Source organism: Electrophorus electricus, chromosome 11, assembly GCF_013358815.1.
Source record: "Electrophorus electricus isolate fEleEle1 chromosome 11, fEleEle1.pri, whole genome shotgun sequence".
Classification (NCBI taxonomy): Eukaryota; Metazoa; Chordata; class Actinopteri; order Gymnotiformes; family Gymnotidae; genus Electrophorus; species Electrophorus electricus.
The window spans coordinates 17692227-17716224 of NC_049545.1; the positions used below are offsets into that span (position 1 = coordinate 17692227).

At 45.6% G+C, this 23998-nt stretch overlaps 2 protein-coding genes across 9 annotated transcripts in view; both read left to right on the forward strand.

Moving 5' to 3' along the window:
* The window catches only part of actn1 (actinin, alpha 1), a 27147-nt gene extending 13064 nt beyond the window's left edge, over positions 1-14083 (forward strand). The window contains exons 6-22 of one of the 8 annotated variants that reach the window (XM_027005767.2): positions 631-709; positions 943-1024; positions 2874-2959; positions 5139-5231; positions 5609-5839; positions 6733-6880; positions 7056-7206; positions 7779-7887; positions 8048-8188; positions 8758-8940; positions 9683-9817; positions 10016-10195; positions 10301-10447; positions 12246-12326; positions 12567-12632; positions 12897-13055; positions 13392-14083. In XM_027005767.2, the coding sequence (XP_026861568.2) occupies positions 631-709; positions 943-1024; positions 2874-2959; positions 5139-5231; positions 5609-5839; positions 6733-6880; positions 7056-7206; positions 7779-7887; positions 8048-8188; positions 8758-8940; positions 9683-9817; positions 10016-10195; positions 10301-10447; positions 12246-12326; positions 12567-12632; positions 12897-13055; positions 13392-13550 (2230 nt within the window). In that variant the 3' untranslated portion in view covers positions 13551-14083. Of the gene's footprint in view, positions 1-630; positions 710-942; positions 1025-1830; positions 1917-2873; positions 2960-5138; positions 5232-5608; positions 5840-6732; positions 6881-7055; positions 7207-7778; positions 7888-8047; positions 8189-8757; positions 8941-9682; positions 9818-10015; positions 10196-10300; positions 10448-10742; positions 11178-12245; positions 12327-12566; positions 12633-12896; positions 13056-13391 lie in introns of those variants that run through there. The other 7 variants (XM_027005766.2, XM_027005769.2, XM_027005771.2 and 4 more) reach the window with 7 other exon arrangements.
* Positions 14084-15644: 1561 nt separating this feature from the next.
* Positions 15645-19267, forward strand: LOC113574733 (cytochrome c oxidase assembly protein COX16 homolog, mitochondrial). The gene is made up of 4 exons (XM_027005857.2): positions 15645-15846; positions 16112-16189; positions 17917-17985; positions 18795-19267. The coding sequence occupies exons 1-4, from the start codon at positions 15784-15786 to the stop codon at positions 18858-18860; spliced, it is 276 nt and encodes a 91-aa protein (XP_026861658.1). The 5' UTR covers positions 15645-15783; the 3' UTR covers positions 18861-19267.
* Positions 19268-23998: the final 4731 nt, after the last annotated feature.

The following is a 23998-nucleotide window of genomic DNA, read 5'->3' on the forward strand; positions in this document are numbered from 1 at the left end:
AAATGAAAGAGAGGGACAGGATGAGAGAGATTGAGAAAAAAACAGGTAGAGAGGTCAGCCTTTGATATGTTGCAGGACAGAGAGAGCGAGATAGAGAGAGAGACAGAGAGATGGATAGAGAGGGAGGGAGAGAGATAGAGAGAGTGAGAGAGAGAGAGAGAGAGACAGATGGATAGAGAGAGAGAGTGAGACAGACAGGGAGAGAGATAGAGAGAGTGAGAGAGAGAGAGAGAGAGAGAGAGAGAGAGGGGGTACTGGGTGAGAGAGATGCTCTCTTGCTGTCATGTTTTTCTCTCTCTCTCTTCCTTTCTCCATCAGCCTCCATCTGTCCATTTCTTTTCATTATTATTATTTCATTATTTTATATTATTTCATTTTAATTTTACCTCTGTCTTCCCCACCTCTGCAAATAAAATCTAGATAAGGTGTGTGTGTGTGTGTGTGTTGTCATGGTGATCTCTGTCTGTGCTTGGAATGTGTGCAAGAGAGGCAGGAAGAATAACTGGTGATGATGTCATGACCTGTTGGAAACAATGTTAAAATTCCTCTCTCTCTCTCTCTCTCTCTTTCTCTCTCTCTCTCTCTCTCTCTCTCTCTCTCTCTCTCTCTCTCTGTCTCACTCTCTCTCAGCTGGAAGGATGGTTTGGGATTCTGCGCCCTCATTCACAGACATCGCCCAGAACTCATTGACTATGGCAAATTGCGCAAGGTGAAAAAACACTCAGATACCTGCAACAGCAACCGTGATAGCAATGTCTGGCTATTTGCAAGCATTTAATGTGACACGGTATGTGTGACATGACCCTGGCGCAGCCGCTTGCACTGGGCAGCTCATGGTTAGCTGGTATTAGGTCACAAAGGTCAGAGGTCATGCCCCTGTACACCAGGCTATTTTAGAGCGACTATACTAACAGCGTCTGTTTTTAACCTGCCCCATCACAGGATGACCCCATGACCAACTTGAACACAGCTTTTGATGTGGCGGAGAAATACCTGGACATCCCTAAGATGCTGGATGCAGAGGGTAAGACCAGTCTGGAGATAGCAGTCAGGGGACAGTCTGGAGAGACAAGCAGAAACTCCATTCAGAATGTTCCCAGAGGATCACAGCCACTCCCACTGCACCAAGGAAGTGATCACACTGCAGATGAAGAACTCCATCTGTTCTTTCTCGGTTTTCTTCCCCCCATATCAATCTCCCAGCATACTTCTTTTTAGCTTCTCTTTGAAACTAGGTTAGCTCATTGCTGTTTTATAGAGCTCCCTGAGTCACTTTAGTATGCAGACGTGTGTGTGTGTGTGTGTGTGTGTGTGTGTGTGTGTGTGTGTGTGTGTGTGTGTGTGTGTGTGTGTGTGTGTGTGTGTGTGAAAATACGTGCACCTGTGAGTGCAAACATCTGCATAACTGGGTTTGTGACCAGTCGCGTGGTTCTTCTCAAACACTCTGATGTACACTCTGACGTAAGGCTGAGGCTGCTCTGGTAACACACTCGCCCCCAGCGCGAGGTGAGAGCTCCTTTCAGCACCTCTTTGTCAGATGCGTTCAGGCTGTTATGAGGAAGATCACTCTCACTCTTCATTCCGAGAGGACGCATCTGTCCTCTAGGGTCCCTTAGACTCACTCTGTCCAGAAGGCTCGGGCTCAGATGGAATGGCTGTTTGTGTTTAATGCGCATTTTAAATGAATGCTTCGTCTCAGCAGGGTGTCTTCAGCTCAGCAAGAGCACTACAGAAGTTTCTCTCTCTCCCTCTCTCTGATAATTCTGGGCTTACTGAAAGTTGAAATTCATTCTGTAATGCTGTCTGCCCCTCCTACCCCCGTCTCCACAGACATCGTTGGTACAGCCCGTCCGGATGAGAAGGCCATCATGACCTACGTTTCTAGCTTCTACCATGCCTTCTCTGGGGCACAGAAGGTATCCCAGGACGCAACACTCAGCTTCTGACACCCCTGCCCATACACTCAGACACTCCTCCTCCAAGCTCTGCCCTTTCCAGACCTTTTTCACCATGGTTTCTGGTTACTATGGTTGTGCTAGTTACCATGGTTACTGGTTGGCGTCGACGCTGTGACTGTTCAAGATCTCTTTTTCTCTCTGCAGTGTTTCGCCTATCCTATGGGGCTCACACTTCTCCCACTGCTGCATGGGTCACTCAGCCTGCTGCCTCATGGGAAAATGAGTTTCTTGCGTTGATGGGCATGAGTCTGTCTCCCGCATCAGCAAAATGCAACCGCTAGAAATCTAACAAACAGCTGCAGCATTTCTTCAGATAGCACTCTCTGTACACTGTGTGTGTGTGTGTTTGTGCCTGTGTGTGTGTGTGTGTGTGTGTGTGTGTGTGTGTGTGTGTGTGTGCGTGTGTGTGTGTGCGTGCGTGCGTGCGTGCGTGTTTGTGTGTGTCCGTGTGTGTGCCTGTGTGTGTGTGTTTAAGAGTCATCATCCACAGGGACAGGCTGTGCTTTCAGCCATACAAGAGGAAGCACTTGCTGACTCTGAACAGGACTAATTACCCAGGAGTCTTATCTTAGTATGGCATGTCATTCCTCTCCTCTTCTCTCCTTTGCTCTCAAAAAAGCGTCTCTGAAGTTCTGAGTGGTATCTCTGGCCAGTAAGAGCGAGCCAGAGTGATGTCAAGGTTTTTGATTCCACCTGTCCGTCCGCGTGCCCTGCAGGGTTAACCGTACACGGCCTCTGTGGTCAGCACTGGAACATTCTCATGCCCAGTTTCTTTCCTTAGTGACTGTACACTTGTTTTCCTCTGTATCTCTGCAGTCATTTCCTCTAAGCATTTCTCTCTCTCTCTCTCTCTCTCTCTCTCCCTCCCTCCCTCTTCCACCCTCATCTCTGCTACGTTTGCCTTCCCTTGAGCAGACATTGTTAGCACTCTTCGTCCCGATGAGAAGGCCATCATGACCTATGTGTCATGCTACTACCACGCCTTCTCGGGAAAACAGAAGGTGAGACATGGCCCAACCTACCTCAGCCAATCAGAATAGGGCAGCCAGATCCCAAGAGCGTTGCCAGTATGTGCTCAGCCAGTCAGACGGTAGAGAGCGGGAGAGATTAGAAGCTCTTAAATCTGATTGTTGGGAAGGTGGTCTCAGGGATGTAAACTCAAACACAGGACGAGGGGCTTTGATTCCTCCTGAACCCTGAGCTCTGATTCCTAACAGGCTGCTCTTGAAATCTAAGATGTAATTCCTAACAGGCAGATTCTGAACACTGAGCTGTAAATCCTAACAGGCAGATTCTGAACCCTGAGCTGTAAATCCTAAAAGGCAGCTCCTGAACCCTGAGCTGTAAATCCTAAAAGGCAGCTCCTGAACCCTGAGCTGTAAATCCTAAAAGGCAGCTCCTGAACCCTGGGCAGATCCATTACGGGTGCAGAGAGTGCAGGAGCCCTCTGAAGGGTCGTGCCGGCTGGCGACACAGCTGACAGAACGACACAGACAGCCCACTCGAAATCTGCTCTCCACATAATCCACCCTCTGGTCTGGTTGCGTGTGTGCATGTGTGTGTGAATTCTGTGTGTGTATCGCGTGCATGCATGCATGTGCAGAAACAAAGTGCTATAGATTGTGTGTGCGTGCAAGAGAGACTGCCAGTCAGCGTGTGATGTCTACAGTGAGCGTCTTTGCATAATGTGGTAATAGGAGTCCTATGGTGAAGGGAATCTGGAGGTTTGGCACACACGAGGCAGGTTTACGAGGCAGGTTTACGAGGCAGGCAACTGTGGCACGCAGCTGTCAGACCGAGAGAGGGCGCTGTGGTGGGAGGGGCTACCTCAACACACAATACAGGAACATACCCGAGGTGCATGTCCTCTCTCTCTCTCTCTCTCTCTCTCTCTCTCTCTCTCTCTCTCTCTCTCTCTCTCTCTTCTTTTTTCTCATTCCTTTACATTTTGAATGAGATTCCAGTTTAGCTGACACAACTCTAGCTTCATTGAAGAGATGTCTTTACACATTTTACACACATCCCAATTCAGTCAGAGTCGCTGACCTTGGCCCAATCGAAGGCGAGTATTCAGTCCTTCTTTGGCAATGACATTTCAGTTCATTTAGGTGCCTGTTTTGGGGTCATGTGGGGAATGTGAAGCCAGGGTGGGGCTTTAGGGGTTGGGCTTTAGGGGTGGGGCTTTAGGGTCCTGAGCAGCATTCATTCTCAGTGGCTCTGAGAAGGCACTGCCATAGTGCCAGTGATGTGCTTACTCATCAGATCTATCTGGCTTCCCTTAGGGTGTGTGTGTGTGTGTGTGTGTGTGTGTGTGTGTGTGTGTATGTGTATGTATGTGTGTGTGTGAGACAACTGATGAGTCATGCCTCTGATAAACATTCCCAGCATGCTCAGAGTGTGTTCATGGAAGCTGCTAGCTCCTGTCTGCCCTTATAAGGACCTGATAGTGTGTCGCTGAGCTTAGGGCAAGCACACACACACTCACACTCACACTCACACGCACACGCACACACACACGCACACACACACACACACACACACACACACACACACACACACACACACACACAGCCCTTACCACTTAGTAAAGGCTTAGGCTCTAACCCTCCACATCTGTGGTTTTCATTGAGCAAGCCACACTAAACAGTTTCAAAACCCCCTTGATGCCCAGAGCACTGAGTTCAAATAGTACCTGTGGCTACTTTGAATAGTACCTGTGGCCCCTTGACTGAGGTCAAGGGGTCAAAGATCATATCTCGCTTGTGCATGCTGGTACTGAGCCAAGCTTGAGCTAAGCCTGAACTTCCTGCTGTTGCTCTCTCTGTTCCTCGTCTGCGACTGTTAGACTGGGCGCCACGCTCTCCACACCCAGCAACACAGTGTTTTTCCAGAACACCTCTCCAGAGCTCTTTTCCAGAATACACTTGAGCAGACTGTGAAACCAGCCGAGGAAGTTAGATTAGCTGGCGACCACAAAATTAAACACTGTGTGTGTTGTACTTTACTTAGAAAACTTGCACACGCATATACTCACACACTGATGAAAAGTGAGGTTACAGGGTTACACTAACAGACATGAAAAACCGCAGAGAATCCTCCGTAGTCTTTCCCGACCATGTCACCGTGGCGTCGAGACAGTGGCGGGTGCCGGGATTCACCATGTGTTCTCACTCCCTTCAGGCGGAGACGGCAGCCAACCGGATCTGCAAAGTGCTGGCTGTCAATCAAGAGAATGAACAGCTGATGGAGGACTATGAGAGGCTGGCCAGTGATGTGAGCACCCTCCTCTCTCTCTCTCTCTCTCTCTCTCTCTCTCTCTCTCTCTCTCTCTCTCTCTCTCTCTCTCTCTCTCTCTCTCTCTCTCTCTCTGCCCTCATCTTCCTCCCTTTCACACCCCTGTCCCAACTCACACAGTACAGCAACAGTTAGCCAAGATCTTTTAATAAAGAAATGTTCATAAAGATGAATTAGATCATCAGAAAAGCTCGAAGGTACTGGATAGCACACTAATGTATTCTTCCATTTTCTCTCCTTATCAAATCCTGGTCTCCTCTCTAACCCTAACCCTCATCTGGATTCCCCCCTGAACCTCATCCCTTCTTTCCTGTTTCTCCTGGACACCACCTCTCCACCGACACTCCACCACCCAGCTGCTGGAATGGATCAGGAGGACCATCCCCTGGCTGGAGAACCGTGTGCCCGAGAGCACCATGCACGCCATGCAGCAGAAGCTGGAGGACTTCCGCGGCTACCGCCGGCAGCACAAGCCACCCAAGGTGCAGGAGAAGTGCCAACTGGAGATCAACTTCAACACGCTGCAGACCAAACTGAGGCTCAGCAACAGGCCCGCCTTCATGCCCTCCGAGGGACGCATGGTGTCGGTGAGGACCTGTATACGCATAATCATAGGGCTGCATACACACACACACACTCACACTCACGCACGCACACGCACTCACACACACACACACGCACACTCACACGCTCACACGCACGCTCACACTCACACGCACGCTCACACGCACACTCACACGCTCACACGCACACTCACACGCTCACACGCACACTCACACACATACTCACTCACATACACACTCACACACACATACACACATACACACACACACACACACTCACACTCACGCACACACTCACACACACTCACACACGCACACTCACACGCACACTCACACGCATACTCACTCACACACACACTCACACACACACACACATACACACACACATACACACACACACACATACACACACACACACACATACACACACACACACACACACACACACTCAAGCATATACACTCTTCCAGCCACAGTAACATCAATGAAATGTTTTATCATTTAGAGTCCCAAATTTGAATCTTCCTGTTCTTCCCCCTGAATGTCCTACACTACTGCTCGGCTATCGTGTATACAGCTGCCGATAGGAACTGTGTCCAGAGAGCGCCTGCAGTGTTTGGGGCTCTGACATGCTTTAGCGATCCACTGACTCATTTCAGAGCACATTCCCACATGCTCAGTGTAATCTGAGTGCGTGTTCTATACACTACATGTCTGCTTTTCATGCCTCAGTTATAAACAAAGTGACTTCTTTTACTGCTTTTATAAAAGTATCCTGAATTACATCTGGGCATATCTGGAACTTGCGTGTGTGTGTGTGTGTGTGTGTGTGTGTGTGTGTGTGTGTGTGTGTGTGTGTGTGTGTGTGTGTGTGTGTGTGTGTGTGTGTGTGTGTGTGTGTGTGCACGCACATGTAGGACATCTCTAACGCGTGGGGGGCCTTGGAGGGAGCAGAGAAGGGCTATGAAGAATGGCTACTGAATGAAATCCGTCGTCTGGAAAGACTCGACCACCTTGCTGAGAAATTCCGCCAGAAAGCAGCTATTCACGAGGCCTGGACAGAAGGTATGGCAGACACACTCACACACACCCACACACACATATACATGCAGGGTCACATGAACATACACACACAAACACACAGGGTCATACCACACACACACACTACACTCAGGTCAGTCCTTTGCACAGAGCGAGCCGAGAGCCGATGTGGTGTGTGGCACTTTGTCGTCCCCTGCAGGCAAGGAGGGCATGCTGACGAAGAAGGACTATGAGGTAGCGTCGCTGTCGGACATCAAAGCCCTGCTGAAGAAGCACGAGGCCTTCGAGAGTGACCTGGCCGCCCACCAGGACCGCGTGGAGCAGATCGCCGCTATTGCTCAGGAGCTCAAGTCTGTCATGTCGCAAAATACGCTCTCATGCTTGTCGCACTCAGTATTCTCAAACTCACACCCTGAATGCTCTCATACCTTACCACCCAGATGTTCTCAGACCTCACACCCTGAATAGTCTCAATCCTAATGCCTTGAATATTCGCGAATTTCATAGCCTGAATACCCTCAACTCTCAAACCTGACACAAAATGCCTGCTACATGTTAATACACCCCAGCCTTATAGTCCTTTTAACCTCTATGCTCTAAATATTTTTTTAAACTTTATGACCTAAATGTTCTTTAACATCCCAGTTACTTCACTCTGTATAAAACAGGCTCTCTGTAAACCATGTATACATGCTTGTATATGTAGTGTTACACTCCTTAATAGCCGTTTATAATTGATCTATATGATTCATCTCAGCTACCTTTTTTATACACTTTTATACACTCAAATTTTGAACATATTAGTTGGTAAGCAATGGTGAAACTCCTCATCATTCTCTCCCGTTCCCTCTCTCTACTTATATGCCCCTCCCACCCCTCTCTCTCTCTCTCTCTCTCTCTCTCTCTCTCTCTCTTCATGTAGTGAGTTGGAATATTATGACTCCCCGAGTGTGAATGCACGCTGTCAGAAGATCTGTGATCAGTGGGACAGTCTCGGAGCTATGACCCAGAAACGCAGTGAGGCCTTACAGGTAACACACACCATCTGATACACCTCCTGCATACAGCGTATGTGTTTGCATGAGTTGAGAGTGATTTGTGTGTTGTATGCGCGCGTGTGTGTGTGGGTGTGTGTGTGTGACAGACAGAACTGAGAGTGGTTCATGTGCTTCCTGTGGTCCTTCCTTGCAGAAGACTGAGAAGCTGCTGGAAACCATTGACCAGCTGTATCTGGAGTTCGCCAAAAGGGCGGCACCCTTCAACAACTGGATGGAGGGAGCCATGGAAGACCTGCAGGACACCTTCATCGTCCACACCATAGAGGAGATCCAGGTAGAGTCTTTTCTTCCCATCTACCTACCCTTTCATCTGTCTGCCCATCCTTCAGTCCATCCATCCAGCCATCTATCCATTCAATCATCTTTTATCACGGTCAACCTATATGTACCAAACAATTCCCGATGAAGTATGTGTATGTTTGTGTGTGTGGGTCTACATGTTTGTATGTATATTCGCATGTTTGTGTGTGCGTCTGTGTGACCTATATTCTACAGAGTTAGATGGTCATGAGTTCATTGTTCCAGTCTGGAAGATCAGTTCCTATCAGTCCAGTCAGTCCATAAGCAGCACACTGTTAATGAACTGTGAGTGTGTGTGTGAGTGATGACTGAACTAAATGTTAACCCTCCCCTGAGGATGAAAGCCACCTGACTTGACTAACACTCATATGTATGTGTATGTGTGTGTATGTGTATGTGTGTGTATGTGTATGTGTGTGTATGTGTGTGTATGTGTGTGTATGTGTGTGTATGTGTGTGTGTGTATGTGTGTGTGTGTATGTGTGTGTGTGTGTGTGTGTGTGTGTGTGTGTGTGTGTGTGTGTGTTTGTGTGTGTGAGACAGGGCCTTAGCACCGCCCATGAGCAGTTCAAAGCCACGCTCCCCGAAGCCGATAAAGAACGGCAGGCCATTCTGGGCATCCATAATGAAATTGCCAAAATCGTGCAGACGTACCATGTCAACATGGCAGGCACCAACCCCTACACCACTATCAACCCGCAGGAGATCAACGCCAAGTGGGACAAGGTATCTGTTCAGGCCTGCCCCCTACTGGAGAGATATGGGACTTTTTAAAAAAAAATTCAACACTAGATAAAATTGCTTTATGTCACTATGACGAGTGGAGATTACAGTACAAAATGAACTGGAGGAAGTCAAGAGGGTCTGATATTAAACCAAATATAATTTATATAATCAAATGTAATGATATAGTGCTTTTTACAACAAGTGTTGTCCTACAGCAGCTTTGCAAATGTTTGGGTCCAGATCCCTAAGTAGCAAGCAAGTAGCAACAGTAGCAAGGAAAAACTTCCCTGGGTGGAATTAAGGAAGAAACTTTGGGAGGACCAAGACTCAAGAACCCTTAGAATGCTTACAAAAAGTCCATACCCTGTTTCACTATATACAGGCCATGCAGCCATGTCAGTTCAGAGTCTCAGCCAGTCAAGTTCAGAGTCTCAGCCAGTCAAGTTCAGAGTCTCAGCCAGTCAAGTTCAGAGTCTCAGCCAGTCTAGTTCAGAGTCTCACCCAGTCTAGTTCAGAGTCTCAGCCAGTCAAGTTCAGAGTCTCAGCCAGTCTAGTTCAGAGTCTCAGCCAGTCTAGTTCAGAATCTCAGCTGCTTCTGCATGTATTGGAGTGGATAGAGGAAGAGACGGAGTAGTTGGTGGAGGAATATGGCACCCACTTGGAATTAGCCATCCTGTAGCAGATTGTTGCTTAGTCCTGTACCTCTAGCCACGCCCCTTTCCCCGCCTCTCTGCACGTGTAGGTTCGGCAGCTGGTGCCTCAGCGAGACCAGGCTTTGATTGAGGAGCATGCCCGCCAACAAAACAACGAACGCCTGCGCAGACAGTTCGCCAGCCAGGCCAACATAATCGGGCCCTGGATCCAGACAAAGATGGAAGTGAGAAACCAGTGTAGCTGTGGAAAGCTTACCTTTGTTGTCTCTATGTCAGCTCTATCTTTCAGCTACTTTCTTTCTACCTTTCTGTCTTATCATTCTCCCCACCATTAGCCATAATGACGATAACGCTCGAACTAATGAAGCTAACAGCCAAACTTAAGCAGCCTGTAATGTGTGCATGTGTGTGTGCGTGTGTAGGAGATTGGCCGTATCTCCATAGAGATGCATGGTACTCTGGAGGACCAGCTGACGCACCTGCGTCAGTATGAGAAGAGCATTGTGAACTACAAACCAAAGATTGACCAGCTGGAGGGAGACCACCAGCAAATCCAGGAAGCCCTTATTTTTGACAACAAACACACCAACTACACCATGGAGGTACACACATGCACATCTAACACACACACACACACACACACCAAAAAAACAAAAAACAAAACAATAAAACATGCACGTTATCATATCTTTCTGCTGGGCTTGTAGCATATCCGTGTGGGCTGGGAGCAGTTGCTCACCACCATTGCCCGCACAATCAACGAGATCGAGAACCAGATCCTGACGCGCGACGCCAAAGGCATCAGCCAGGAGCAGCTGAGTGAGTTCAGGGCTTCCTTCAACCACTTCGACCGGGTCAGTACTGCACATTCCAACACACTGCACTCAGCTCAGTCCAAACAACACGATGTGTGCGTGTGTGTGTGTGTGTGTGCGTGTGTGTGTGTGCGTGTGTGTATGTGCGTGTGCGTATGTGCGTGTGCGTATGTGCGTGTGCGTGTACGTATGTGCGTGTGCGTATGTGCGTGTGCGTATGTGCGTGTGTGTGTGCGTATGTGCGTGCGTGTGCGTGCGTGTGTCTGCGTGCGCGTGTGTGCGTGCGCGTGTGTATGTGTTAAACAATATAAACGGTGCTGTTTTGTAATCTCAGGCAGCAGAACTCGGACCAGCTGGGTAAGATCAGCTGCTGTGGAAACACAGGCAAGAAACAGCGAGTGTGATTGAGTCCAGACCCTCTAACAGACGCGGACTGCACTATACGTGTGTCTGCATGTCTAAAGTCATTTATCCAATAATGTGTCAGGCTGAAGTGGAAAATCTACTACAAGACTACAAGCATGCACTAAGTTTGGAATTAAATATATTTAGTTGATTCTGATCTTTATGGCATTACACTTGAAATGAGTTACCGCTGAACTGTAATGTCTCATTATGGTCTCCATCAGTGGTACAAGACTTTGAGCCCCCTACAGAGCATACAGTTTAAAGTATGTTTTTTACACATTCTGGAGTCACTGTGAACAGGAAGTCCTTTTTTTTTTTTTTTTTTTTTTTTTTTTTTTTTTTTTTTTGCAAGATCGCAGGATGATAGAGTATATATGACTATAAACATCCATATACACACTGGAAAGATGAAGAAGTGTTGTGTGTGTGCGCGTGTGCCTACGTGTGTAGCATTGATCTGGCATAACGAGCGGCATAAGTGTGTGGTTAATAAGATCAGGGTTGTTGCAGTGTCGTTTGATCTGATTAACTCCGCCTCCACGCCTAGTCCACTGACTGTCATACTGCACTTAACCCAGTTAACAAGCACAACTAACCTCAGATCAAGCACAGCTAACCACAGTACAGCACATAGATAGATGACGGTTAATCACATAGTAGCTCAGATCAACACACATACAGCCCACTTAACCACTGATATAGTCCAGGTAGCTACAAATTCAGTCCATTTAAGCACAGTTTAAGCATAGCACTGCACAGTTATCCATAGAGCTGTCACAGTTAAACATAAAACAAAGCAGATACCTCCCATTTAGCCAGACATACAGCCCAGATAACCACAGATAAAGCATAAACACTGTGCAGCAGTTAACCACAGATACAGCTCAGTTAAATGCATATACAGGAGTAATTATGCACAGTACACACAGGGCTATAACTTGCTATGAGGACTCTGAAATGCAATGTGCAGTTAAGCCCAGTATGTAGTACAGCTAATCACAGATCACAGCTGTAACATAAGTGTCAAATAGGACACAGTGATAAGATAAAAGATAAACAGAAAAGTCTAACAGCACATCTTAACAGTATACAGCCGAGCACATTTTAACAAAGGGTCATCTCACGGCACTGCGCAGCAAAACTCATATATTTAAAACAAATATAGAAGAAAAGCATATATAGAGAAAACCTTTCAAACATTCAGGCACAGCTGTGCACAGTGTGTCCACACCGAACATTCTAATGTTTGTGCACTGTGTCTTTTGTTTTTTCCACCTGTCTCCGATGCATGGACCAATCACCGATCGCCACCTCCACCTCTCCACCCACTCCCACCCCACAACCATTAATGCATGCCCCACCTCCTCTCGGCCCGCCCGTGTGTACCGTGTCTGTGCTGCATGCCCTGGCCTCTGACCCCTGACCTCAGGACCACTCAGGCACTCTGGGCGCTGAGGAATTCAAAGCGTGCCTCATCAGTCTGGGTTTCGATATCGCCAATGATGCTCAGGTACACACACACACACACACCTGCCATGGAGCCCTGACATTAACTACCCCTCTCCTTGTTTTTCTGTCTCTCTTTCTCCCTCACGTCGCCTTTTTCTATGCTCTGTGGCTTTCTCTTCTTTGTCTCTGTCTGTCTTTCCCTCTGAAACCACCTCCTCGATTATTTCAACTTCTTGACTTTCTTCACCACCCTTCCTCTTGCTTCCTCCTGCCTATGTTTGTCCCTTGCGGGCTCCTGTAGAAGAGAACAGGCATGATGGATGGCGAGGATTTCCGCACCTGCCTGATCTCCATGGGTTATAATATGGTAAAGCAGAAAGTCAGTCTGGTAACGATGAGATTTACAGTGTAACACAACACCAGCTAACTAAACTCCACGAATGATCAACTCTTCTCTGCCTAATTCCTGCAGAATGTAAGGTGTCAGACTATTGTTCTGAGAAGACGATTGTGCATTATAACAATGTTCATGAAAGGCTGGTCATAATAATTCTAGGCAGTGCTATGTTTTTTAGTCGTCATGGCGAATGTCTCTGTGGTGATGTCTAAGACACATGGGGCTGTTGTCTAGGGAGAAGCGGAGTTTGCTCGCATTATGAGTATCGTGGACCCAAACAGACTGGGAGTTGTGACATTCCAGGCCTTCATCGACTTCATGTCTCGTGAGACAGCTGATACAGACACAGCCGACCAGGTCATGGCCTCCTTCAAAGTGCTTGCTGGGGACAAGGTATGACACAGCACTGCGCAACACAGAACAGCCCAAAACAACACAGCACAGCTTAACATAGCACCACTGCACAGCACAACACAGCACAGCATAACACAACACAACAAGGCAAAACATAGCACAAGTCACAAGACATGAAGAACACAGCACAGCACAGCATGACACAACACTACAGAAAGGAGGTTATTTCAGATAGATTTGGTACAGATGATGGATTAATATTAGATGAACAAAATTAGTACATCCTGAAAGAACAACTGATTTTTTTTTTTTTTTACTTTTAAGTAACCTTGTACATTAAACCACATTCACCTAGCATGTATTTCTCGTGTGTAGAATTACATCCTGGCGGAGGAGCTGAGACGTGAACTTCCTCCAGACCAGGCAGAGTACTGCATCGCCCGCATGGCCCCCTACACGGGACCCGACGCCGTGCCCGGAGCCCTCGACTACATGTCCTTCTCCACAGCCCTGTACGGAGAGAGCGACCTCTGAACCCTGACCTCCTCATCTGGGAGTTGACCTGCCTCCCCCAATAAATGAAACGATACATACACACACAAAAACACACAAACACACCCTCCTGCTCTGGTCACTGAGCTGAACTGATCTGGCTGGGCTGACCTGAGTCCAGCTGGTGATGCCAATCCAGCAAGTTTGACCGCAGTAAGCAAAACAGCAAAGCTGGTCTCATATCAGCAGGCTAGAGCAGCTCCTCCCAGCATGGCTCAATGACGGTCAATGAATTTTATATGCTCCTTTTTACCTGTCTCCCTGCTGCGTGTCATATACCGACTTCCTGCTCTGTCTGTTTTTGTTTTTGCAACACAGAAAAACTTCCCCTGGGCTTTTGTACACAAGGAGAGAAAGAGCAATCATTTCTGTTTTTACTTCATATGTTGTTTTTTTCTCTTCAGAAAAATAAAGTTAACATATTTTATTATACAGAACAAAAAAGGTATTTTTCTTCACCTGGTTAAAAAAATTTTTAAAAAATAAGAAAAAATTAAATAAAGGAAAAATGGCAACTGGCTTTTTGTGACTTATTCTCACATGCTTCTAGTATGTGATAATTAATAACACCGCCACTGCTAATGATTTGTTTGGAGTTAAAGATGGATGGATGGATGGATGGATGGATGGATGGATGGATGGATGGATGGATGGATGGATGGATGGATGGATGGATGGATGGATGGATGGATGGATGGATGGATGGATGGATGGATGGATGGATGGATGGATGGATGGATGGAACTTTATTCATGCTGAGGGAAATTGTAGCATAAAAGGTCCACAGGACTGTAAGCATCACCAACATATATAAAATAGGCTATAAAATGAATAATAATATGATGATGTTCAGTAAAATGATGTGAGTTAGTACAATACAATATATAGTACTTCAACTGTAAGTTTGGAGAGTGCAAAAAAGATGACAATAACATGGCAAGAGGTAGTTAATAATCACAGTAGCAGTATCATTATGAATGATAAACCTACTGTGTAATTTACATTATTTACAAAACAAAATCAGATGTAAGGTGATTCATCATAGTGTTTGATGACAGTGGGTAAGAATTACCTCACATCCAGAGGCACTGCTTGCCAGGCATGGCAGGCAACTGCTTGGGACCCCAAGCCAGAGGGGGGGGCCCCAAGGACTGGCAAACTAAACTGCTCCTATGTTGATTAACTGAAACTCTCGTACTTATTGTAGGGTATTGTTTATTGCACTGATGTTGATTGCTCCTACAATGACCAACCGAAACTCTAGTACTTATTGTTTATTGCTCTGATTGCTGTCTGAGACAGAGCTTATGTATTTTGCACTTCTAGGCATCAGCATTGATCCCTGTATTTCTACAGCATTATCTTGGACTCTTACCTACAGTAGAGTACAGTACAGTAGAATTGGTGAATGCACAGACAATGGGATTCACACGCAGTACTCAGCTCCATCACACTGAGCTCAATGCTCACCATGGCCTATTCTTCCTGAGCTCGCTTAACCCATCTATAGCTCCTCAGGAGATGCAGCAGGAAGTCTGTGGTGAGATGGTAAGGGAATATTGAGTCTGTGGGAGGTGCTAGAGGTGTTAGGAGGAGTGATGGGAGAAGTGTGTGTGTGTGTGGTTGGGGGGGGGGGGGGGTACTGAGGAAGCTGTGAGCTGATGTCCAGAGCTGTGGAAGAAGCAGAGACTGTAGAGAAGGTGAATGAACAGGAAGTTGTCTGTTGTCAGATGCGGTGTAAAAGCTTTTTGCACGTTCATGGCTGCAAGATTGCAGCTCCCGTGATTTAAATCCCGTTATGTTTTTCATCCCCTCCCTCAGGCCTCTCAAGATCTTCTAATTTTAAACATTTTTGGAGTCAGGTTTCGAAATAGAAATAATACAGCTGTATTATGTAATATAATGTCAAATTAATTGTGGTTAATGTAAATAACATTACAATTTAATAAAACATGCTTTCTTAAATACGAGGCCCGTTTTGCCTGTTGACAACTCCCCTTAAAGGATGAAAGCATTGTGCACGGAAACATAATTCCGTATCATCTTTTCACACGGAATCAGGCACAGGTTGAACATTATCACAGCGGTGCACTGTGGGTACGCGGTTGATATGACAGCGTCCATGTAGGTGACATGCTAAATGTTATCCGCTTTAGCTTTATTGCGGCATAACTCATAGCAGGATGTGGTTATAAGATTCCGTATATGAGTCAAAATGTGGACGAAGGTACATAAACTACAAAAAAGCAAGACGGCGAAATATGGAGTACCCATGCTCGTAAGTTAAGAAAGAGTTAGCTACCTAGCTAGCATAGCTCCCCTAGCTAGTAGAAAGTTATACACGTTATCGTTTTAACGGAGTTGAGAAACTGGGGCAGCTACAACCATGTACAGTTTTCTAGAGGGAGAAAGCGCTGTTGTTTAGTTTGAGGTTTAGCATTTTCGTGCCTCTAAAAATAAGTAATAAAATGTCATGTACAGGTGGCTGCGGTCACTTTAAACCCTGTACTGAATCCATGCTGAATCCATATGTTTGTTTATAGCTGATGATCGTGGGAAGCTCTTTTGGACTGAGAGAATTCACACAAATTCGATACGACGCTCAGAAAATCCAGAGAAAGGTAGCTACATCCACGCATGCCGTTACCAGTAGTCACTTTTCACTGAATACTATCACATTGTTAGAGTTCATGGTGATGTACGTTACAGGCGTTCGGCCGATTTCGTTATGAGTCGTGTATCAAATGTCAAACAAAAACAGCTTTTATAAATGTGTACGATTAGTTATGTCCATTGCTATCTTGGAAAAAAAATTGTCAAACATACTTTCTACTTAGAAGTGGCGTTTTGGAGTGTGAATGTTTGTCTCCCCCGGTGGCTGATTTGAGTAGCGCATGTAGGTGCTGTTGCCCTATGACGCAAGTGATGCCCTGGGAGAAGCATAATGGACTGCATATACAATTATACAGTCGGTTCTATGCACATAATGCACTAGTTGCCATCATAATATCTATGCTTTAGATGTACGACCCTGATTTTCTTTCCTATCGCCTGGATTGACTACGGAGGTGTAACGGTAAAGTGTCGTGGTGTTCTTTGAGGCATGCTGAGAGGTGCCTTCATAAAGTATTTTTGGGCGTGTAGCAGAAAATCTTGAGGTGGCACATAAAAAAAAAAGCTATAGAATACTTTAATGTCAGGGTACTCAAGTTAATACAAAGCTAAGGACACTATATTATAGTTTGTAAAAAGTGAGGGGGCCAGTTATTTTAGCAGGGTTGCCACGCTCCCCCTCCGGTCACCCCTTGGGGCGCCCTTGGGCATGTTGTAACACCTTTGTTATTAATTGTTTTCTCAGTAGATGTCGCAGTTGTGCTATTGTCCGCTGAGTGACAGTCTGATTCCTTAGGCTTGGAGAGGCAACAGCCGATCCTGGATCAGCCTTAAGTGCCCAGCCTAAAAGACTGGCATGAAAGCTTTTATGTGTGCATGTGTGGATGTGCATGCATGAGTTTGTTTCCACTGGTGGATGCTCATGTGTGTATGCTGTGAGCAGTGGGGTGAACTATATACCAGCCTGTATTTCCTTTGTCTCCTCTTTGTCTACTCACACAAATGCGTTATATTTTTTGAAAATAGGAGTATCTCATGGCACAGGTTCTATCCATAAGGAAATGTGTGTTTGTGCGTCTCTCCTTTTAAAGCACATTTGCTGTTGAGTTTTGTTGAACTGGAATTTTTTACACTTTATCAACTTTTTAATTTGGCCTCTTAAAACGCTAGTTTATTATCCACAGAGAGTATTTCAGAGAGAGGGAGAGATAGCAATCTGACAGCGTGTGCAGGGTGGCTGCATGTGGGGGCGACTACATTTAGGTGAGGTTGTGCGTGGGGGAGGACAGTGTGTGTGTGGGGGGGGCTGCGTGTGGGGTCTGATTGCGTGTGGGGGGTGACTGCGCTGGTGAGTGTGCATGTCTTAGTTGCTCTACTGCTGATATTATAGTGCTAATTCATTACTTGGAGGAGTGTAGCTTATGAACCCTGCTCAGAACACACACAGCCCAATTCTCTCTGGGATTCTTTCACCTGTCTCTCTGTCTGTCTCTCTCAGGATGAGTTGTGCTGCTGAAACTGCAGGTCGTCTGTGATGATCTGTTCTTTACTCCTGTTGCCATGTACACGATTGACATTTGAGAGCCTGGGGGTGTCCATGTAAATACACCTGTGGGTTATGGAATTAGCCTTATTCGATTTTGAGCTGTATTTTTTATGAGGAATACTTTGAGACTATCAAATCATTTCATCTCTCTCTGTGCCCCCCTTGATGTGTATGGTGTGTGTGTTCTAGATGGACCCTGCCCTGGAGGCCAAACTGAAGCCAAAGAAACAGTCTGACATTCTGGAAGAGGAATATGAGGTAATGAGAGAGCGAGAGATGGTGTAACATATAGAAGAAGGTAAACAGGCATAAGGCATGTGTTTGTGAGTGTATGTGTTGGGGTGGGGGGTTTGCGCTTCGATTATTTTGATGAAATTTGACACGACTGATCCGTTGCTGTATTCGTGCTCAAAGCCTAAAGTATCACCGAGCAGGCTCTGTGCCTGTGCTGGTGGAGCGTCAGTGTTCAGACAAAAAGCAACTACTGTCTGTTTGGACCAGAGGACTTACCATCTGTCTAGACCAGGGGAGCTACAGTCGGGTCCTGCAGAACCACAACACTGCAAGGATCAGGGCTTCTCCTGCTGTAATATGGGTGGAGTGCTCTGACACACCTGATCTAGCTCGTTAAGGGATGGATAATCAGATGAACTGCAGGTTCATGTATATGAAAGCAGGACACACAGTGCAGTGCTGTGGTCTGCCAGCACTACGGCCTACACCTATGATCTACCTCAGTGTCATCGCCCACTCTCACCGGATACTTCCATCTAGAAGCACTTCTGATGTATAAGATACGTGAAATTTGGTTATAAGCAGAACGCCTGTCCTCTTAAGGACGTTTGGACCGTGAGCCCCTTTAGCGCCAGTTTTTAAAAGCGGAGAGCTTGCTTACTAGGTTGTTAGTCGTTTTATTTGATTAATTAGTTTAATTAGTAATTAATTAATTAGTTAATTAGTAATTTATTAACACAAGCTCTTCTTCAATAATCATGTTGTTGCACATGCGGTTCGTCTCTCCCCCCCCCCCCCCCCCCCCCCCCCCCCCCCCCCTCCTGTCGTTATAGAAACTGAAGGAAATGAACCTCGACAACTGGAAGAACATCCGTGGCCCACGGCCATGGGAGGACTAGACGGAGTCCCCGGAGCGGCAGCAGCGTGCACGCCTCAGCAAGGGCTCTTAGAGGCGAGGCACCCAGGGGCAGGGCCTCTGTCCACAGGGGCAGGGCTTTCTACCTGCATGTGTAGCATGTATGGCCCACACAGCGCTACCGGGACTACCGAGATGTATGTGTGCACGTAGTGTGTGTGAGACTCCTCTCCCGTTGTAAATAAATGGTGCTGCAAATCACCATAAGTGGTGCATGGGGACGTGGAGATGGACTTCATATCCGTGTTGTACAGCCGTTTGATTGTTTCTTTTCACACACCATAGTGATTGTTCTCCAAAGACTTTCAGCAGTGGAAGAAATTTGGTTCTAACCACTGGTCCAGTGATGAAAGTTAATAAAGAATAATGGCATTATTTACATTAATGTTGCGCATGTTGCTGTCCGTGTGGTGGTGTTCTTGGCCCTTTGGAAAGGTGTCTTAGCGCACGCGCATGTGTGTGTTGGTCTTGACCAATTGGAGAGGTTGTCTCAACCCCAGGGTGTGTGGAGTTTCTTGCCCCTTTCTGGTGCAGTGCTGAAAGCTCAAATTGTCTTCACACTTTACCACCAGATACCTCCTCTCACTGACATGTGTCTGGTCTGAGCCATCTGCCCCTTCTCCCAGGCTGTCTGCCCCTGTTTTTGCCTTCTTGTTTCTACTTTTGGTGACCCTCGTATACCTGGAGAACAGGAGGGGCGTGTTCATAATCAAAAAGAGCTCCGCCCCTCCTGCTGGGCTCTGAAGTGACACTCCACGCAGCGTTCCCCTTCCTTAGAACACCTGTTGCTAACTGCTTTCAGCTGTTCAGTAACCAGTGCAAGAGAATCTCCTCCAGGTTAAACATGCGCAGCAGTCTGTGTGTGGATGCTAAAGCCTTTACCTGATCACCCTACTGAGGCGACAGGTTTCTTTTCCCTCAGTCATAAGGAGACATGGAAGAATTCATGCTACAGCAAAATAGGATACTCAAGTGAAAAACGAATGACTAGCAATGCATGGAGTTAATCTTGTGTGTTCATAGTCTGCATTTTAACAAACTGCATCTTAAAATGCAGGCTTTACCTCAGAATAAGCCTACAATACATGCTGCTTTAGGTTAGGATTTCATTATACAGTTATGCAGGGTGGATTTTAGTTTTTCTTCATTTAAATATCTAAATGCTCTTCCGTTTATGGCCGATGACTTTTGAGCTCAGGTCTGTAATTGATCATCATAAATGGGCTATGAGGATTAAATCAGAATGAAAGAATTGTTTTGGAGGAAAAATCTAATTATCCACCTCAAACAGCCAAGACAAGTTTGGATCTAAACTGCTTCTTTGACAATGAACAATTTTCCCTTCACTTGATAGACTGCTGATTCAGTAACAAGCTTGTGTCCCCAAAGTAACATGTAGTTTCTATCCAAAAAGCTGCAAAGATACAAAAAGATGCAAGTTTTGGTATCAGTTATGTCCTGCCACATGAACTACACTGAAAACTTTTTTTATCAATGAGATTTTTTCATGGTGCATTTCTTTTAATGACCCTCAAGCTAGTTTCTACTGTTCTGTTCTAAGGGAGAACATTCCCTTATTCTTTTAAATTTATCAACATTTTAGTTTTGCCAAAGGCCAATTGTAACTGTAGTAGTTCATGTTTGTTGAGCCTTTGTTTGCTGATTAATGTTTTTTCTGTCTCACTCTTCCTGTCAGAGATGTGTGTGTGTGTGTGTGTGCATGTGTGTTTGCATGAGATCAGCCTGTTACCAGAGTTAATAGGGTAGATCTGTGGGCATGGATGACCTCTAGTCACTTTATCTCAAAAACAAAATCCACTATACTTAACACACACACACACACACTTTATCCCAGTTGCTCTAAGATAAACAACTGCCTGACACTGATATGCACTGTTTGCGTGTGTGTATGTGTGTGTATGTGTGAGTGTGTGGGAGAGTGTGTGTGTGGGTGCAGGCATGGCATTTTTGTGCTGTTTGGAGGATTTCCATACTCAGTGTATCCTAACAGTTAACTGTCAGCCATTACTTTCACCTGGCTCTGTTTAGACCAGTACCTTCTGTGAATCTGTGAAACTACTACATTTATGTAATTACACATATTCTGTATAATACGTATTTAAATAGTTATTATGGGCTCTGGGTAGAAGGGGCCCCATTGCGTTAGCTATCAGCCTGCAGTGATTAGGTGGGGGAAGTGACCTCTAAAATCATTTTGTGGGGATCGTACTTGCATCCAACACAGCTGCTGTGCATCTGTCTTTGCAAATAAAAGTGATTTGACAACACCCTAGAACGTGTCAAGGAGGTGCACACAGTGTCGTCTGAGCGATGAAAAAGCGTTGTGGAAGTGGATTTGCAGATGAGCTCCAGTGTAAGTCATCCTGCATCTTTGTGTTGCAGAAAGCAACAGATGGTTGTGGGGGTCCTGTGGGGGTCAAGATCCTGTAAACAGTCTGTCTTGGCAAGGAGTGGAAACAATATGAGCACCCCTATTCTATGCTTCAAGCTTTCATAAGATTTTTAAAGAACACTTGGGCTAAACAACATGGGAGGTATCACTGTGGGTGTACTATATTACTGGGCAGCAAAATGTGAACTTTTTTTTGCTTTACAAACTAAAATGGATACGCCTTCTAATGCTAAATTTGAATCTGTTTTTAGAATATGCATGGTTTTTAAGTGACAGGACAAATCCGTTTTATATTATTATATATTACTTATTCGTAAATAAGGCTGTTACACTTCTAAAATGTTCAGGAGCATATATTCTTAAAACTTCATCACAAAAAAGAAACCACTCATTTTGCAGTGTGGGTTTGCCATCTTATGCTGAGCAGAGGAGGATGGAGTCTCCTTCTGAGCCTCTGCTCCCCTCAAGGTTCCTTCTTCATATTTTTAGATCGCTTTTGGCTTGCCTTTGGCCTGTAAACAGATTCTCTACCACAAATTAAAATGACAGCTACTGCTTATGACTCCACCAAATGTGTCTAACTACCAATTTCACGGCACTCATAAAGTGTGTATATTTTAAGTATGTGAACCAAGAGAGAAAACCATCAGTGAGTAAATTTTAGATCTTTGGATCCAAAAAAAACAAAAACATCTCAGACAGATTACAACCTGTCACAAGCAAATTCACCCACATATTTACTTTTATTTAGACACCATTTTTTAGTGGAAGAACTTTAATACTTCAACTCAAGTGACCTTTTAAATGCTTGACTCACTTGAGCAGGTTTTCTGAATTGCTAAAACACTAAACCCCATTACTGGAATACAACTCTCAACTGCTCATTTAATGAATGAATCATTCTTTTCACAAAACCTTAATTTTCACCTACTTTTGACAACCTTTTTTTTTTCGCAAAAGTCATTCTCACTGACAAAAACACAAAGGTTCAACACAAGAAACACTATTGTCATCTTTAACAATAGTTAATAGGTGAAAACTGCACACGTCCAATCAGTGATTAGGGTTGAACTCAGGTAAACAGGATAAAAGTTGGTTCAAATGCAAGTGGCATTTCTGAGCTGTATTTTGACTTTAGCAATGGAGGGTCAGAGCAGAAGAGGAGTGAGTGTCAGATTCAAAAATTCAAAATGTATTTATACAGCACTTTTTGCAACAGATGTTGTCACAAAGCAGCTTAACAAATGTCCAAATCCAAGCCTCCAGCGAGCAAAACAAGGGCGACAGTGGCAAGGGAAATCTCCCTAGAGCAGAAGGAAGAAACCTTGAGAGGAACCAAGGCTCAAAGGGGGGCCATCCTCCTCTGGCCAACAACAGACACTACAATAACAACAGTTTAAAGAGAAAAATAAATAAAAAATGAAATAAGCAATTAATGTTTAGTCCAGCTTTCTAGAGGCCTTAGTCTTGTCCTGAGGTGTGCATGTGTCCGAGCCCCAACACACAAGAGAAAGTCCTTAAGGGCAATAGAGAATTAGTTGGCTAGGGTGGAGGTGTGGTGGGATACCGCAGGGGACATCAGGGGGAGGTGGGAGTAGTCATGGCAGTTGAGACGGGTTGAGGCTCAGTAACATCATGACATCCCACAAGACAATGTCCATTAAGGGCAACAGATAGTAGTTGGCTGGGGAGGAGGTGTGGTGGGCTACAGCAGTGGACATCAGGGGGTGGTATGAGTAGCCAAGGCAGCTGAGATGGGATGAGGCTCAGTAACATCATGACATCAGGGGTAGGTGTACCTCATCTGAAAGAGAGACTAGATTAGGCATGTCGAGGTACGAGGGTGTGTAAATTAGGCAGATCTAGCTATGGCAGCATAGCTAAAAGGAAAGCGCCAGAAGGAACCACAGGCATGAGGGCACCCTGGAACATCAGCACTCCTCCACTCTTAGTCAACAAACTTGAGTGACAAAAGAGAGGTGAAGTGACAGCATAATAACATCTCAGTTTACTAGAACTCTCAATGCCCATGGACCCACAGATCCCTTTACCTAAGATGGGAAGTAGTTTTCAGCCCAGCCTTAAATATTGAGACTGTCTGAATCTCAAACATTTACAGGAAGGTTATTCCATAGAGTGGGAGATTTATAGAAAAAGGCTCTGCCCTCTGCAGTAGATTTTCTTATTCTTGGTACTAGTAAAGAGCCTGCAGATGTAGTGGATCGTAATGCATTAAGAGTTCTCTAAGGTACTGTGGGGCAAGACCATTCAGTGCTTTGTAGGTAATTAAAAGTATTTTATAATCAGTACGAAATTTTACTGGGAGACAATCTAAAGTAGCTAAGATAGGAATGATGTGATCAAATTTTCTAGTTCTAGTAAGCTCTAGCAGCAAGTACTCTAGCAGCAAGTAGGATAATGTGCAAGACTTTGTTGATGAGACCCACCACGGTCGTGTCATCAGCGAATTTGATGATGTGATTTGAACTGTGCATTGCTGCACAGTCATGAGTCAGCAGTGTGAACCCTGGGGAGTACCAGTACTCATTGTGGTGGTGTTGGAAGTGCTGCTCCCGATCTGGGCTGACTGAGGTCTACCAGCCAAGAAATCCAGGAACCAGTTGCAGAGAGAGGTGTTCAAGCCCAGTAAGCTCAACTTTCCGAACAGATGCTGAGGAACAATGGTGTTGAATGCTGAACTGAAGTCT

Bases quoted from the DNA above. Each gene is read 5' to 3' on its own strand.
- LOC113574733 (XM_027005857.2), top strand. From the start codon at position 15,784: ATGTGGACGAAGGTACATAAACTACAAAAAAGCAAGACGGCGAAATAT. The intron at 15,847-16,111 runs GTAAGTTAAGAA...GTTTGTTTATAG, and splicing joins AATATGGAGTACCCATGCTC to CTGATGATCGTGGGAAGCTC. The intron at 17,986-18,794 runs GTAATGAGAGAG...CTGTCGTTATAG, and splicing joins TTCTGGAAGAGGAATATGAG to AAACTGAAGGAAATGAACCT.